Below are 15,752 nucleotides of genomic sequence, written 5' to 3'. Positions count from 1 at the left end.
AGCCGTGGGATCTACCTATTACAAACCAGGCATTTCATGCCGACACAACAACAAATTAAAGATACAACTCGATCTAAATACAATTGCTATATACGACACCATACACGACACATGGCCATTCGGCCTAGGAAAACGTGCACAAAGGAGTGACTCACGGCCTACATGACTCACGGCCTTGGGTCACTCCTCGTAATGTGTGCTTTTACTTAATCTTATCGAATTAGACATTGGGTCACACACCAAAGCATGCATTAGCATAAATCGGGCCATGTTGCTTTAAACAACATGCGATTTACTACGCTCCTACATGCATTGGGGCACAACCATCTAACCAAACAAAACTAAGGTTTTTGAAAGAGGTTTTGACTCGATAAAGGGAGACTAACTTGAAAATTACAACTCGATGAACAAACGATAAATTACAAGTTATAAAGCAATAAAGAACAAGCGATTCATAAAACGGACGAAACCAAAGGGACCAAAAGACACGGCCAAATCACGGCCAAACCAAACACGGCTACCCTAGGTCCTAGTCCAGGTTCATTAGTTAGATCAAATGATTACGAAACGAACTCGAAACAAATTAGAAAACAAGTTGAAAACGACGTTGATCGGTTGAGATGATGTCGCGCAAAGGGGCATTCTACACGGCCTAAAAGGGGTCAAGTTAGGTCAAATTCGCTAATTAATTTAACTCATCGAGTGTCAATAAGAAGGTGCTAATCACGCACTCTCATACTAGCGAGAAATTATGTGAAAGAGAGATGCATTCGATTGAATTACAGAATTGTTAGTTGATTTTAAAGCTTATGTCGAAGCCACCTATCGTGTCTAATTAGATTATTAAATTGATCTAATGTCATCTAAACGAGTTATATGTTAACAATCAGAGGTCATACTAACATGTGAATGGTCCTAAGGTGGGTCGAATTGGCCGAGACAAACAAAGGGTCAAAAACGAGGAGCGAAGTTAGAAATTCGTTTTATTTATGCCCTACCTTGAACACGAGGATATGTAAATGAGACGGGGGTGTACGACCGACTGATGTAGCGGTTTCTTTTCCCATATCAAGTCAACGCGGGTGTTCATGGTGGTACTTTAACTCATACTCGGACTAAACTAGTTTCATAGTTAATTTAAACGATAAATAAAAAGCGATAAACAAACAAAACAAACTATAAGAAAAACAAACATAAAAACGAAATAAAAAAGGAGAAAGAGGAGGATTTGATGCACCCTCAACCTACATGTATCGTTGACACCGTCTTGGGTCATAATCGATGGTAGATTTTATCTCGAGAGGCCGTCGTCGACGAAGAAACAAAGCAAACACGCGTTTTTATCGAATCTGGACAGCAACTTTCAAACATCGATTTCTCCCTCGTTTCACGATGAAAATTCTACTTAAAAGATGTTTTGAAAACTAGAAACAGAGGAGAACAGAGATCTTAAAGCAACCCCTGCTTGTTTTGAGTTATTGGGCACGAAAAACGAGCACAAACAGAACTGGACAGACAGAACAAACACAAAAACAGAGTGTATAACACTCTGTTTTTCGAGGGATTTCGTGTACTCTCAAGGGCAATTTGGCTCGTAAATCTTTGTCTAATGTGTATATGGATGTTATATGGTTAATTAGGAACAAGAAACTAGAGTTTTGATGGAGGTTTGAAGGAGGAACGAATTGTATTTCGAAGAGGACGCACAAACTGTTCCAGTTTGGAAGTCGGTTTTGTGGAGGGTTTTTGAGAGGCAATTAGGGTTTGTTTCTGGAGTTTAAAGCTTGTAAGTGACGGTTGTCTATGTGGGGAATTTAGAGGAATGAATGTATGGTAAAGGGGTCGTATTTATAAGGAGTTAAAGTAGGGTAAAAGGGAGGAGAGGCAGACGGGCTCGGCTGAACATAGCTGCTGTCCAGCAGCTTTTGGGGGGTTTTCTAGGGTTCGTATGGGGGGTTTTCTTGATGATTAAGGTAAGGTAATATGCGTAGGATATTAGGGTATGGGTTAGGGTTAATGGGCACGGGTTTTGGTGGTATTTGGAGCGGGTTTTGGGCTCGGGATTGAGCTGCAAAACAGGGGGGCTGCTTGGTGTTTTGCGCGGGCTGTTGGGGGTGATTTGGGACGGGATTTGGGCCATGGTTATGGGGTTCGAACTGGGGTTGGATGGTTAGTGGTCTAAGTTGGTTAGTGTACTCGAGATTCGTGCCAATTCGTAAAGAAAACGGGCTCAAAAACCGAGCTAAAATCGAGCTCAAAAACACATGTTCAAAACGAGTTCTTTTCGATTTTCAAATCGATTTTTCAAATCAATTAACACATTAAAATAAATGATTTTTCAAATCAAATATACTCATAAAATAATTTTTCAAATCAAATATTTATTTTATTTTCAATAAAATAAACTTGGGAAAATAAATTCAAAATAAATTAAAATAAATTGAATTCACCTAAAAAAAGCCATAATTTAAATATCATTTAAATTAATAAAATGAACTCACTTAAAAAAACATTAATTTAAATATCATTTAAATTAATAAAATACTTCATCGACGACGCCCATTCTACATCGTAAAACGAAACCCAAATAATGACAATGACAACTAAAGAATACATGTGTCCTATCATCATCGGGTGTTTGTCGGGTTCTCTATAAATTCCAATATCGACGGATACGGGTATCTACACACTGCATACTCGATCGAGTAGCACTGTTACAGGAACTTTCAAAAAATTAAAATTGTTTAATTGTTATATAATTGCATGTTTGATGTTTAACATGATTATTAGTGAGTAGTAACATGTTCGGACCGTTCAATTCATATGTGGAAGTCGTGCCTGGTTTTAAAGGCGTCTTTGCTTCGAATAGTGGAGTTGTAATTATTCTAATGGCATTCATTTTACATCCGTTTAGTCTGCAAGTTATATTTCACCGAATTCAATATATATATACAAATTCAAATGATATGCTTATACGTGCTTGACGGTTACTAGTTGTCCGAATAGGGTTGTATGTATCGTTGTGATTGACTAGTTGTACGAGTAATATGAGTAATGTCAACAATAAATACTATGGTTTTAGTTTATGTCACGATACAAGTAATAGGTACTATGTGTGGTAGTTTGGTGGTGAACTTCGGGGACAAAGTTCCTTTTTAGAGGGGAAGAGTAATGTCGCAAAATAAAAAGGCTGATTTTGAGACTATGTTGTTGTTCGTTTATAATGTCTTGTTGATTATTTTCAAAGTTTTCTTTTACCTTGGTTACTTTAGTTCGTCGAGTAATTCATACGTTGAAGTGAAAGTTGATAGCATGTTTAAAAGATGGTCGTAAAGAGATAGTTGTGGTGCAATGTGTCATAGTAGAATTACGTTGTTGAGTAACATAGTGGTATAGTCGTGCGGCATGAAGTTGATATGAGATATGTTTCGTATTGATAGTTGTTACTAGTGAATGGAGTAATCCCGTAATATGACGGGCGATCGTTGTTGGTGTTGGTTTGCATTGCAAGGTCGGTGCTTTAGACGATAGTTTGTAAGAGCCGATATACATATATTTGGAACGTTAGATAATGATGATAATGACATGGGGGATGGCGTTTCAGGGGAGTAGGTGATTTGTGTCGGAGGAATAGTGATGTCGTGTTTTCCCGTGTCTTGTGCGTTGAGTTAGGTGAGTTGAACTTCGGGGACGAAGTTCTTTTTAAGGTGGGAAGACTGTAATACCCGTCCTTTTAGGGACCCTTTGACCAGCGTTGACTGACCTTGGGAGCGGGAATAGTTCTTAGGGGTGCGTGCCAAAGCTATCTTGGGTTAGGAGTTATGAGTGGTACTCGATAGAGTAGAGGCTACTCGATCGAGTAGCGTGGTTACCCGTCCTTTTAGGGACCCTTTGACCAGCGTTGACTGACCTTGGGAGCGGGAATAGTTCTTAGGGGTGCGTGCTAAAGCTATCTTGGGTTACGAGTTATGAGTGGTACTCGATAGAGTAGAGGCTACTCGATCGAGTAGCGTGGTTACTCGATCGAGTAGGGGGTCACTTGATCGAGTATGTGAGGTACTCGATCGAGTATCGGGTTTTCAGCGAGGGTTTTTAATCGCGTTTTGTTAAATCCGCAAATCATTTCCGCCTCATTCCTTCTATACTCTAGTCGCCCCTTTCCCTTCCCTTCACCATAAAACCTCCATGGAAGCCTTTTGAAGGTCCTTGTGCCTTAAAAGAGCATAGCTTGAGTCGGGTAGCGGTCTTTTGCCAGGTTTCTCCTTGTAGGTATGTTGTCATCATCATTCGTATCCTTGCCTTTACAATTAGGGTTTGCTTGATAGTAATAGGTGATTGTGTTGTGGTTATAGGCTTTGCTTGATTGCTGGATATGCCATATGTTGGCATGGATTGGTTGCAGTTGCGTAAAGGTAGGTTTGCCTACTCAGTTTCTGTAGATAGTCTAGTGTGTCGATTGTTGTGTCGTTGTTGTTGTATTGCGATTGTGCTGTGTGGCAGCGTATATACGGTTGTGATTGCTGATTGTTTGTCTCTAGTTCTCGAGATGCGTTCTCGGCTGAGTGGAGTCACTTGCTGGAGTGGCTTCACGCCCTAGTTTCGTCTTTTGTGGAACCCGCCACAGAAGGGGATGTGCACATTAATGGGACAGAGTTATCGCTCGGTATGATGAGCGGGGATTTAGTGGGTACGGCTGAGGTCCCCCATTGGCAGGGCTGGTCCAGTGGACAGTCGGTGACGGAGATTGACTGGAGTGGGTGTGATTGTGGGTGGATGATTGTGTTGCATTGTATTGTTAGATGTTGTTGGCATTGTTGTGTCTTATCTCAGTACTGACCTTGTGTGGTTGTCTTGTTGTTTTATGTGTCTGCCATGATCCCTTATGGTGAGTAGTCTGTCTTAACAGGTGTAGATGTCGTTGGTAGCTGGAGTCCGGGCATGGATGAGTCTTCACGAGATTTGATAGCATTAGTGGATAGTCATTGAGTTGTATCTTTTATATCGTCAGTTGGTTTAAATCACTTGTAATATAACATAATAGTTCTTTTATCGACGTTTGATTATTACTATCCTCGGGCAACCGAGATGGTAGTGCCCTTATATGCTAAGGAAGGCCTAATTAAGGCTCCTCTGGATATGGGGGTGTTACAACGAACCCGGGAGGGAGGTGAGTCGGGAATCCTAGTGTCCTATTATGAGCCCGGGAGGGAGTTAATAGGCGAGTTAGAGACGTTTTCCCCTAACTAATTACCCCATGACGACTAGTTGACGGAATTAATATGTTAATCATGATTGTTTGCCGCTTAATCACGCCCTAGGCTTTTTATCAATCAAGTAAAACCATACTAATTGGCTTGCTTCTTTATTTTAGAATTTAATTAGTTATTTTATATCTTGCTCTTTAATCTAGCCCTTAGTTAATCAATTCATCCTTGTTTTATCCGACTTAGCTAAGCATAATAATTTAGACAATTAATAATCACCGATGCTCCTTGTGGTTCGACCTCGACTACCCTTTACTAGTTGAGAATATGTTTGATCGGGTTCGGCGACCTCTACCCGTATATCAATTTGTCTCGAGTGATATTTTAAAATAAAACCGTCAATTGATATTTCAAATATGTTCGTCAAAAGAACCGATATATTGTTGCATTTGGATTTAATATTTCAAAAATAAAACCGTCAACCAATATTTCAAATACGTTCGTCAATAGAACCAATACATCGTAGCATTTGCTTTTAATACATTTTATCATTTCATAGTATTTAATGTTTTTTAATTTAATGTTTTTTTTTTAATTATGTATGCGGTATTTTACATGTCGAATCATGTTTTTCAATAATTTTTTTTAATTGTTAATGAAATTGAGTTATCACTTTTCAAAATTATAACGTTATTTTTTTCTGTAAAGTACGCCATAAGATTAAGATAGTCGTAAAGTATTGGGGTAGTTTTTATTTTATTAAGATATTTACAATAATAGAAAAATAAATAGATTTATAAAATGTTAGGAAAAATAATTGTAAAAGTAACAGAGAGAAAAGTGGGGTAGAGAATGTGGGAAATGATTGCGAATGTTGTGAAGTAGAAAATGATTGGGTTGATAATCTAGCTCGTGACCTTCTGCTTGAGAGGGTGAAAGTAGGTCAAGATAAATAAAGTGGAATTAAGAGTAAAACCGGGTCGCGACCTAATTAGGATGGTCTAAGATAAAGACACAATTAAGACAAGCAGCTTCCTAAAATGGACAAGGAAACAAAAGATTATTACTTCAATGTTCAGGAGATTGAAGAGGCTTTTCCAAGTACCTATATTAATGACCAGTGTTTAAAAACTCGCCCGAGTTGACTCGTATCGGTCTCGTGGCTTCCCGAGACACAAAACGACGAGTTATAACGGTTACTTTTAAAAGGGGCAAAAATCGTCCGAGTAGACCGAGTCAACTCGGGTATCGAGTGATTCGGCCGATATGACCCCGATATGACCGCACCAAACTGAAAAGATGATATCTCTGACAGATTCTTACCTTTAAATTTTGTGGATGAAGACGAGCAGAGGATAATTCATTCGAGATAATCTTATTTTAGTGTTAATTTTCTGGGTTGGTTGAGTGAAATTTTTGACAGGGATGAAGATGGGTGATGACTGATGAGTCGTAATGTTTTAGGAATTAGGTTTGGGGAGTTGTTTGTAAAGTATAATATTTAAGTATTTTTATTTCTTTTATTAATTAATTTATAATATGTGGTGATGGGGTGTGAGACGTGGCTAATGGGACACCCTTAGTCATTTGTGTACTCAATACTCTATGTAGGTAAACTGACAACTGTTACAGTATTTATTTTATTGTTTTTTAATTATTTTTTTTTTGTTTTTTTGTAATTACTTTTTAAGTATTTATCTCTTTCCTTCCTTCAATCATTCATTTACATTTTAACCTGCTTCAGCAAGTTTACCGATACACACCGAGATTTTCATTTAGTACTTCAAAATGTTTTTGTGGACATATTTCGTCATATTATAACATCTAAAACATATATAAATAATAAAAAGGGTTAATTGATAAAAATAATCCAACCTATTACTGACCTGCTCAAAATAACCCAAATTAGATATTATCCCATATTAATCTAACTTATCCCTCCATTTATCTTTTATTGCCTTAAGTGAAGGGCAACCTGTTAAGCCGGTCACCCTTCATATTTAAGTCATTTTCAACCCTCGGTTTACTTTTGTTAACTTTTACATTCATCTTCCTCTCTTCTTCCTTAGTCATTTTTTTCGTCATCACCTATCTTGTTTGGTCGTCATTGTAGTCAATGGATAAGGTAAATTAAATTTTTGGGTTTTTATTTTCAATTGTTATGTACTTGTAGTGTATATTTTCTACTCCAAATACTTAATTTGTTGTTTTCAAGTTTTGATTTGGATTGAATTTATTTGATTAACCAAAGAACCTAAAAGATTAACAAAACAAAACAAGGCGTCTTCATAAACGCCTTCCACTTTTTCATAATTTTCTTGTTAGTTTTTGTGAGATTTAAACTAAAGTAGCGAAGATGAGAGAGTGCATTTTGATCCACATTGGTCAAGCACTTAAACAGGTATCCAGGTCGGAAATGCCCGTTGGGAGCTTTACTGCCTTGAACACAGTATTCAGATAGAGGATGGGATGATGCTTTCAACATCTTCTTTAGTGAAATCGGATAAGGGTACCGTGTCCCTCGTGCCGTCATAAATCCATCCTCTTAGAACGTCTTTATGTTGACTATGGCAAGAAATCCAAGTTGGGGTTCACCATTTACCCATCTCCCTCGTCGAACACACTGATGTTGCTGATTTGCTCTACAATTTGGGGAAAATCTGGAGAAATTTAAGAAATATAGAATTAAGAAGATTAAAAATTTAACAAAATCTGGGGAAGATTAAGAAGATGAAGATTAGAAAGGAAGAAGATGAAGTTACCGGTTACCTAAAAAGAAAGAAGATGAAGTTTTAAAAAGAAGAAGAAGATTAAGAAGATGAAGATTAAAAGGGAAGATGTAATATACAGCAAAGAAATGAAGGTAACCTAGAAATAATTTGAAGTTACCTGTTACTGCATGTAAATAAGATGGAGAAGGCATTGTAAGATAAATGAAGGAATAAGTTAGATTAATATGGGATAATGACTAGTTTAGGTTATTTTGAGCAGGTCAGTGATAGGTTGGATTATTTTCATCAATTAACCCTAATAAAAAAGATATAAAACATTGTAAAACAAAAATCGGCCGCGGCAAGCGAGTTAAGGTCCGCGACAAGCGGTTCAGGAGCGATTCCGTGACACCGCGACCGCTACCGTGATCGCGACCGATACCGAGATGACATAACTTTAGTAGGCTAGGCTTGCATTCAAATTTTAAGGAATTTGACAGCAATCGAACGAGGTTAAAGTCCATATGAAGTCCAATCATAACAAGACTACCGGCCCATGAAAACCACACACTATTTCACATAATCTAAAATGTTTACTCCTTGGTTTAGGATTATTTTGTAATACAACTAATAGCCATGGAATACAATTCATTAATCAGTTTCAAACATATACAAGTGTGAATATTTTTATTTAGAAATTTTTTTAGTGTTTTTCTTCCAAAATAATTATGCCCCCCCAGCTTCGCCATTTTAGGCATGTTTTCATTATCGAGATCAACTTATGTATCTAAGGACATTCACACGGACAGTGAACATCCTCAAATATAAATTTGTTATTAATGCGCATAAAACCATAAACTTAGGAAAAAAAAGAGGGCTGTAAAACGTCGTCGACGTTTTATAACAAATCGTCGACGCATTTCATAAAAAAGACGCATCCTACCCTTCCTCTTCCTCTCTCTACCCAATTCTCTCCCAAGCCAAAAAAAAAAAAAAAAAAAAAAAAAACGATGTTGTAACTCGAGTTCAACAAACAACAAAACGAAAAATCGACATCAACAAAACAACACAACGATTCAATGTCAAACAACGAGCAATCCACTTCAAATGCTAACAACGAATCTGAGGTACGTAATTACACAATCTATTTTCATTTCAATCGATTTAGTATGATAATTGAATTAGATTTTAAGTTGATATAATTGAATTACATGTCGATTTAGTATGAATGTCAAACAACGAGTATGAATGTAACAAACAATTACACGCCCAAAGTCGTCTTAGAACTAAGATGAATGTAACAAACACGCCCAAACCCGTCAATTAGGACGTAGAAAATCAAAGTCCCTCATGGAGAGGGACGTGTACATTCAACGTCCCCCATGGACTGGGACGTGAGAACTCAATGTCCCTCATGGACAGGGAAGGGACATTCAAAGTCCGTCATGGACAGGGACTTTGAATATCAACGTCCTACCATGGACAGACTTTGAAACTCAAAGTCCATGCATGGTTTGGACGTGTACTATTCACGTCCATGCATGGGTGGGACGTGTACTATTCACGTCTGCCATGGTGAGGGACTTTGAGTTTCAAAGTCCGCTCCTGGTTCAGACTATGAAATTGTTTTTTCTTCGTTTTTTTTACTTTTTTTCGTAAGTTTAGTAATTTTATCATATTTTAGCATGTAATAATTATTAATTTTGTGTTTTAACAGGATTCATTTGAGGAATTTGGTGGAAACGATGTTAATTACAACCGCCTATTTGAGACGGTTACATGTTTTGCGAGTCGGGATGAGGCGTTTGAGTGGGCTCAAAAAATAGCTTTTGATAACGGGTTTGCCTTAATAAAAGCATCAAATGGGGCCAAAAATCGTAAACAACCCGAGTTGCTAGGCTCTTACTTTCGTTGTTCAAGGTACGGCCGAACTAGAAAGAAGATCGATCCCGATATTCCCGAGAAGCCTAAGAAGAAAGGGACACCTAAGTGTGAGTGTTTGTTTCGGGTTCGAGCTTCTCGTAACTGGCTAATGATATAAATGGAAAGGAGTTGATTGTTTGGAACATTTTGACCTCAGAGAAAGGTGGATATCACAACCACGAAGTAACAAAGTACAAAGACGGTCATAGGCATTTTGCTGGTTTGAATGCCGAAGAGAAAGAGTTCGTGAGGCAACAAGTCCGGGCGTCGATTCCCCCGAAAGATATTAAAAATGGTCTTCATCAAAGAACTCCCGATAAACCCCAACCTACAAGCACCCAAATTTATAGTGCGGTTAACAAGTTTCGGCGTGAAGTTAGAGGAACACGCAATACCGCTCGACAAATGTTGGATGTAGCCGTTGCTTCTAAGTCGGGATTTGAGCATGCAAGGAAGAAGGCTGCGAAAGTTTCTACTCCTGCGACGACATCTGTTCAACATACGGTGGGTGATTTTGATCAAGGACCGGTTGGTGCACCGTTGGAGTCCGGCTACACTAAGGGATTTTTGTCAACTTGGAATAAAAAGTATGCGGTCCCTGAAGAAGTACGGGATTTCTTTGATGGTTGGGTAGATGTCGGTAATGATGGTCATTGTGGTTATCGGGTGGTCTCGCATGTCGCGGGTCGGGAAAGTGACTATTTAGTCATGAGAGAGTTGGGTATTCGGGAGATTAAGGCATACGAGTTGTACAAGGATTTTTTTGCTCATAGTGTTGTGTTGACTACGGGTCTTACCAGATACGAGGAGGCATTGAGACGGATGGAGTTCACTAGCAGTGGAGGATGTGGGCCTAACCATTGGATGTACGGGGAGTATTTGTTTGTCTTTGCATCATTGTTTAATCGGACTATTTGTGTCATCGCCAAAGATGAAACAACCTCATCTCGTACTTGGCATTGTTGCACATACTTACCCCTAAGGCCCACAGCCCATGTGACGAGGCCATATGGTGTTTTGTGGATCGTTAATTACCATCTCCATTGGATGAGATTGCATTGTCGAGTACCGAGATGATGCACCGATGCCCCCAATCGATCCTTTTTCTGCTAGGGTCAAGAGACCCTTTGGTTGCACCATATGCTGATTTGTACGAGACAAACATCGAGAAATGGCATACGTTGATGGGAACTACACCTAAAGTTTATGGCGTAAGACGGCGTTCCACACCAACCGATTTAAGAAACTGCAAGGAAATTAAACTTTGATAATGCATTTAAAGTTTGATTATGTAATAATTTAAAATACTACTTTTTGTTATAACAATCATATTACTAATTATGAAATTATCGAATTCAAAATAACCGTTAGAAGAGCCTATAACCGTTATAATTCAAAAATGTCCGTTACAATTCAAAATAACCGTTATAATTCAAAATTACCGTTATAATTCAAAATTACCGTTATAATTCAAAATTACCGTTATAATTCAAATATTACCGTTACAATAAAAAAAATAGCCGTTACAATTAATAGCTTATAAATAGGCCATTCTATGTGCCACTACAATCACAAATGCTCAAAAAACCAGAGTTTATCAAATAAGAATCGATCTAATTGTTCAAAATTTACCAATTCTAATTGAGCGTCTTGAATCAGTGGTTCCTAGTGCCACTGTATGGCACATGCTTGAAGAGCCTCCCATTGGTAGCCTTTGTATAATTTTACAAGGAAACCGAGAAGATGTGCTAACTCCAGCAGTTAGAGATGAGGTTGTCTCTGATGAAGTATTAACCGAGAAGATGTGGGAGTTTCGCAGGTTAAGAAGCGATGTCTTTACATATTTTGAGCGTATCCTCACCGTGATCGATTACCCAAGACTATCAGACTTATGTGCTGGTAGGGTTTGGGTTTTAGGGTTTAGGGTTTGGGGTTTGGGGTTTGGGGTTTGGGTTTAGGGTTTGGGTTTTAGGGTTTAGGGTTTGGGGTTTAGGGTTTAGGGTTTGGGGTTTTAATTATGTTTTATCTTATTAAGTGTTGTGTCATGTCTGTTAAATTGTATTTTAATTAAGTTTTAAGTACTTTCGTTCATTTCAATGCATAACAATAAAAACACTAAAAATGTTCACACAATGAAAATATTCATACATAACGAAAGAGAATAAAAATATCCATACGCAACACAAATAAAAATATCCGTACATAAAAATAAAAATCTACACTACGGGGTCAGCTCATCATCATCATCATCATCCCCAGCATCATCCTCGGCATGGTCCTCGGCTCTGAAGAACGGGTCCATCTTCTCCACCAATCTCCGCGCATATTGCCACTTCCTGTCCTTGGTAGGCTGTCTATAAATCTGTGAGAAATGACGACTAAGAGCTCGGGATACCTCGGGCTCCTCGCTCATAGGAAGAGAGCGAAACGGAGTACGGCGTGCAGGGGGGTAGAAGTGCGGGTGAGAAATCTTCCTATACCAAGACATGTATCGCGTATCACACTGAAAAGGCATCAAAGCCCGGTCAAACCGCTCTCTCAAAACTATCTCGACATCACTCAAACCCCACTCCAAATCAGGAGAATCACCATAAGACAACCTATAGCCCAAGGCGGCTTAGCCGGGACGATGGTCAACATCGGGAACCGCATAGAGTTCGGATAACTGAACATACCCGTCTTGACGGAGACACCTATCAGCCGGGTACGGCTCTACTATATCCAAAAACCTAATCAACCCCGAGTAGAGAGAAATACCGCAAGTCCCGTGAGGACTAACGCCATAAGGGAGCCACGTCACCGCTCCGCCCTAAGCCCGTCCAACCTCTCGCCCGTGCTCCTCTAACAACCGAACATCTCCCCTAAACCTAGGAAGCCGTGACCAAGCCTCGACAAGTGGTCTCCCCTCGACATAATATCCGGAGTGTGGTCGGAACATGGGAAAGTACTCATATATCCAAGCCCAAGCAACGGTAGACAACCGCTAACACCCTGACCCTCCCTACGCGAAGCCATCCCCAACTGTCGATACAAGTAGGCCAATGTCGCGGCCCCCCAAGCATACGTGCCGATATCACTCAACTGATCAAACAACGGCAACATACGGGCAATAACCCTATCACTAGACTTGTCCGTAAACAAAGTCTCATCCTACCAATACCATCATGTAAGCCCTCGGCGAGTCATGCAAGTTACCCGTCTCCGCAAGCTCTATCAACTTCTTAACCGTCAGTCCACCACCCTTGTACAACGGTGGTTTCACCTCTTTCAGAGGCAATCCAAATAAAGTGGCCACCTTCCCCTTCAAACCGATCTCCTCCCTCGTAGTACCGTCCTCCATAACCCTCATGCCATCCACCCGTATCCCAAGGATCTTCTCAACATCATGCAACAAGATAGTAATCTCACCAAACGGCATATGAAAAGTGTTGGTGTCGGGCTGCCACCTCTCTACAAAAGCGCTAATGAGGTTCTCGTCCAAACCGGTCATCAAAGAATGCCTCAAATGACCAAGGCCACTCCTACTAACTCTCTCCATAACACCGTCACGGACCTTTATCTTACTTAACTTCTCTAAAGCACCCGGTCTCTCGTAACACGTGATCCACGATCTCATTCCCTGACCGGTCCAACTACCATAAGCTACGTGGCCACCAAAGCTACGTAGGACGCTAAGGACACTCGGACCACCCTCAACCGGACCCGTAAGACGCCAAGAATTATCCTGAGTCTTTGTCTTCTTCCTCCCCGTGCTACTAGATGAACCGTCACCAAGCGGCACATATCGACCTCTACCATCCCGTACCACCTTCTTAGGTGGTAGTCCGGCGGCCTCCTCGTCAAGAAAACGAGAGTCATCGTCCTCCTCTTCCTCCTCCTCTTCCTCCTCCTCCTCATCATCATCTTGCTCAACCACATGGTCAAAATGCTCTTCCTCCTCAACATCAGAATCGCCTAATGGCTGCCTATAAAACGCACTCGGAAAATCCATCTCGGTCATAACGGGCTCGGGAGTAGCGTCGGGAGTAGGGTCAACAGAAGGGCGTATTTCGATGCCCTTACCCCTGCCCCTACCCCGACCACGACGAGGAGGTAACGGTAAAGGGATACGCCGCTTAGAGCTCGTTACTCTTCGATCTTTCGTACGACCTAGTGAAGTCATAATGTAATCTTCGCTGTTCGACATCTGCATTTAGGAGATTAAAAAGTTAGTTAAATAAAATAAAAACAAGTTTTAATACAAAATAAATACAAAATAAATACAAATTAAATACAAATTAAATACAAATTAAATACAAATTACACATTTAAATACAAAATTAACAACTTGTAATACAAAAAAAATACAAAAAAAATACAAATTAAATACAAATTACACATTTAAATACAAAATTAACAACTTTTAATTTAAAAAAATATAAATTACACATTAAAATATAAAATTAACAACTTTTAATACAAAAAAAATACAAAATAAATACAAATTAGATATTTAAATACAAAATTAACAACTTTTAATTTAAAAAAATATAAATTACACATTAAAATTACTTTAAATACAAATAAATTCAAAATAACACAAAACTAACAACTTCTAATAAAAATTAAATATAAATTTAACCATTATAAATAAAATACACAACTAATAAAACAAGAAAAATAAAAATTGCACATTAAAATTGAAAATATACGGTTTAAACGAAAAAAAAAAGGTCTTAACCATGGATGGACATTGAAATTCAAAGTCCGACCATGGCTAGGACATTGAATTTCAACGTCCATCACCATGAAGGACGTTAAAACTCAACGTCCATGGCCTTGTTGGACGGGTGGTTTCTACGTCCCTTCATGGACAGACGTGAAATTTCTACGTCCTTGGCCAATGAAGACGGTGAAATTCAACGTCCTCACCAATCATGGACGTTGAATTGCAACGTCCTCACCAATCATGGACGGTGAAATTCTACGTCCCTACTCCATTGCATCACCAACAAATCCCTGCCTATCATACTCCCGTCCTCTGTCTTGACAAACCCCATTGTTACCCAACAAATACCCGGTTGCAAATGGACAACAAACAACAACAACAACAACAACAACAACAACAACAAGAACAAGAACAAATCCGGCAATAATAAGCATGGAATTGAAACGAGAATAAGGAAATTGAAACGAGAATGAACAAGAATAAGGAGATTGAAACGAGAATTCATTCAAATCAACAATAACATACATTATTAGCCTAATTATAATCAAATTATACAACTAAATCTAAACTAATTTAAAAAAAAAAAACGACTTACTTGATTGAATCGAGGGAGGTGCTGCGGTGGTTGGTGGAGGTGCTGCCGTCGTCTGTGGTGTTGCTGCGGTGGTGGTGGAGGTGTTGTGGTGGTTGCGGGGTGGTGATGCAATGGCGGGGTTGTATGGGAGAGTGAAAGACGGGAGAGTTAGAGAGTGATTGAGAGAATTGGAGTATTGAAAGAGAGAGAGAGTAAGGGTAGGGGCGTCTTTTTTTTAAAAACCGTCGACGATTCGTTATAAAACGTCGGCGACGTTTTACAACCCGGAAAAAAAACAGCGAATTTTAAAAAAAAATAGAGGTAAAACGGAATAGTTGAAGTTCTAGAGTTCAGTGATGAAGCTACCAATTTGATTACCAACCATATTAAGGTAAACCAAATTGAGGTCATCCATAGCAATAGATTGACGAAGATTAAGAAAAATTGAGTATTCACCAAATAGAAACGTGTTAAAAAGAACTTCTAGGTAGATATAACAGAGTTTCTTAGGAAGTTTATGCTTAAATGAGGTTAAAACCCAAAAACTATTTAACAAAATAGTGTCGGTTTCAAACTATTTACCAAAAATGGGTCAACGTTATCATTCCCAAATTTCTCTTATTTTTTTTCTG

General features: G+C 39.0%; 2 protein-coding genes across 2 annotated transcripts; one reads left to right on the top strand and one right to left on the bottom strand.

Moving 5' to 3' along the window:
- The first annotated feature begins 8,994 nt into the window (after window positions 1–8,994).
- On the top strand, window positions 8,995–11,916 carry LOC141628279 (uncharacterized). Its single transcript, XM_074441441.1, has 5 exons — window positions 8,995–9,042; window positions 9,633–9,936; window positions 9,996–10,787; window positions 11,498–11,742; window positions 11,911–11,916. Exons 1-5 carry the CDS (start codon window positions 8,995–8,997, stop codon window positions 11,914–11,916), a joined length of 1,395 nt encoding a protein of 464 aa, XP_074297542.1.
- Window positions 11,917–12,059: 143 nt separating this feature from the next.
- Window positions 12,060–15,284, bottom strand: LOC141628278 (uncharacterized). The gene is made up of 3 exons (XM_074441440.1): window positions 15,142–15,284; window positions 12,999–14,024; window positions 12,060–12,341 (listed from the first exon to the last, which is right to left on the bottom strand). The coding sequence occupies exons 2-3, from the start codon at window positions 14,022–14,024 to the stop codon at window positions 12,060–12,062; spliced, it is 1,308 nt and encodes a 435-aa protein (XP_074297541.1). The 5' UTR covers window positions 15,142–15,284.
- Window positions 15,285–15,752: the final 468 nt, after the last annotated feature.

This window comes from Silene latifolia, chromosome Y, assembly GCF_048544455.1.
Source record: "Silene latifolia isolate original U9 population chromosome Y, ASM4854445v1, whole genome shotgun sequence".
In the NCBI taxonomy this organism is placed as follows: Eukaryota; Viridiplantae; Streptophyta; class Magnoliopsida; order Caryophyllales; family Caryophyllaceae; genus Silene; species Silene latifolia.
This window is presented reverse-complemented; position numbering and strand designations above follow the sequence as displayed.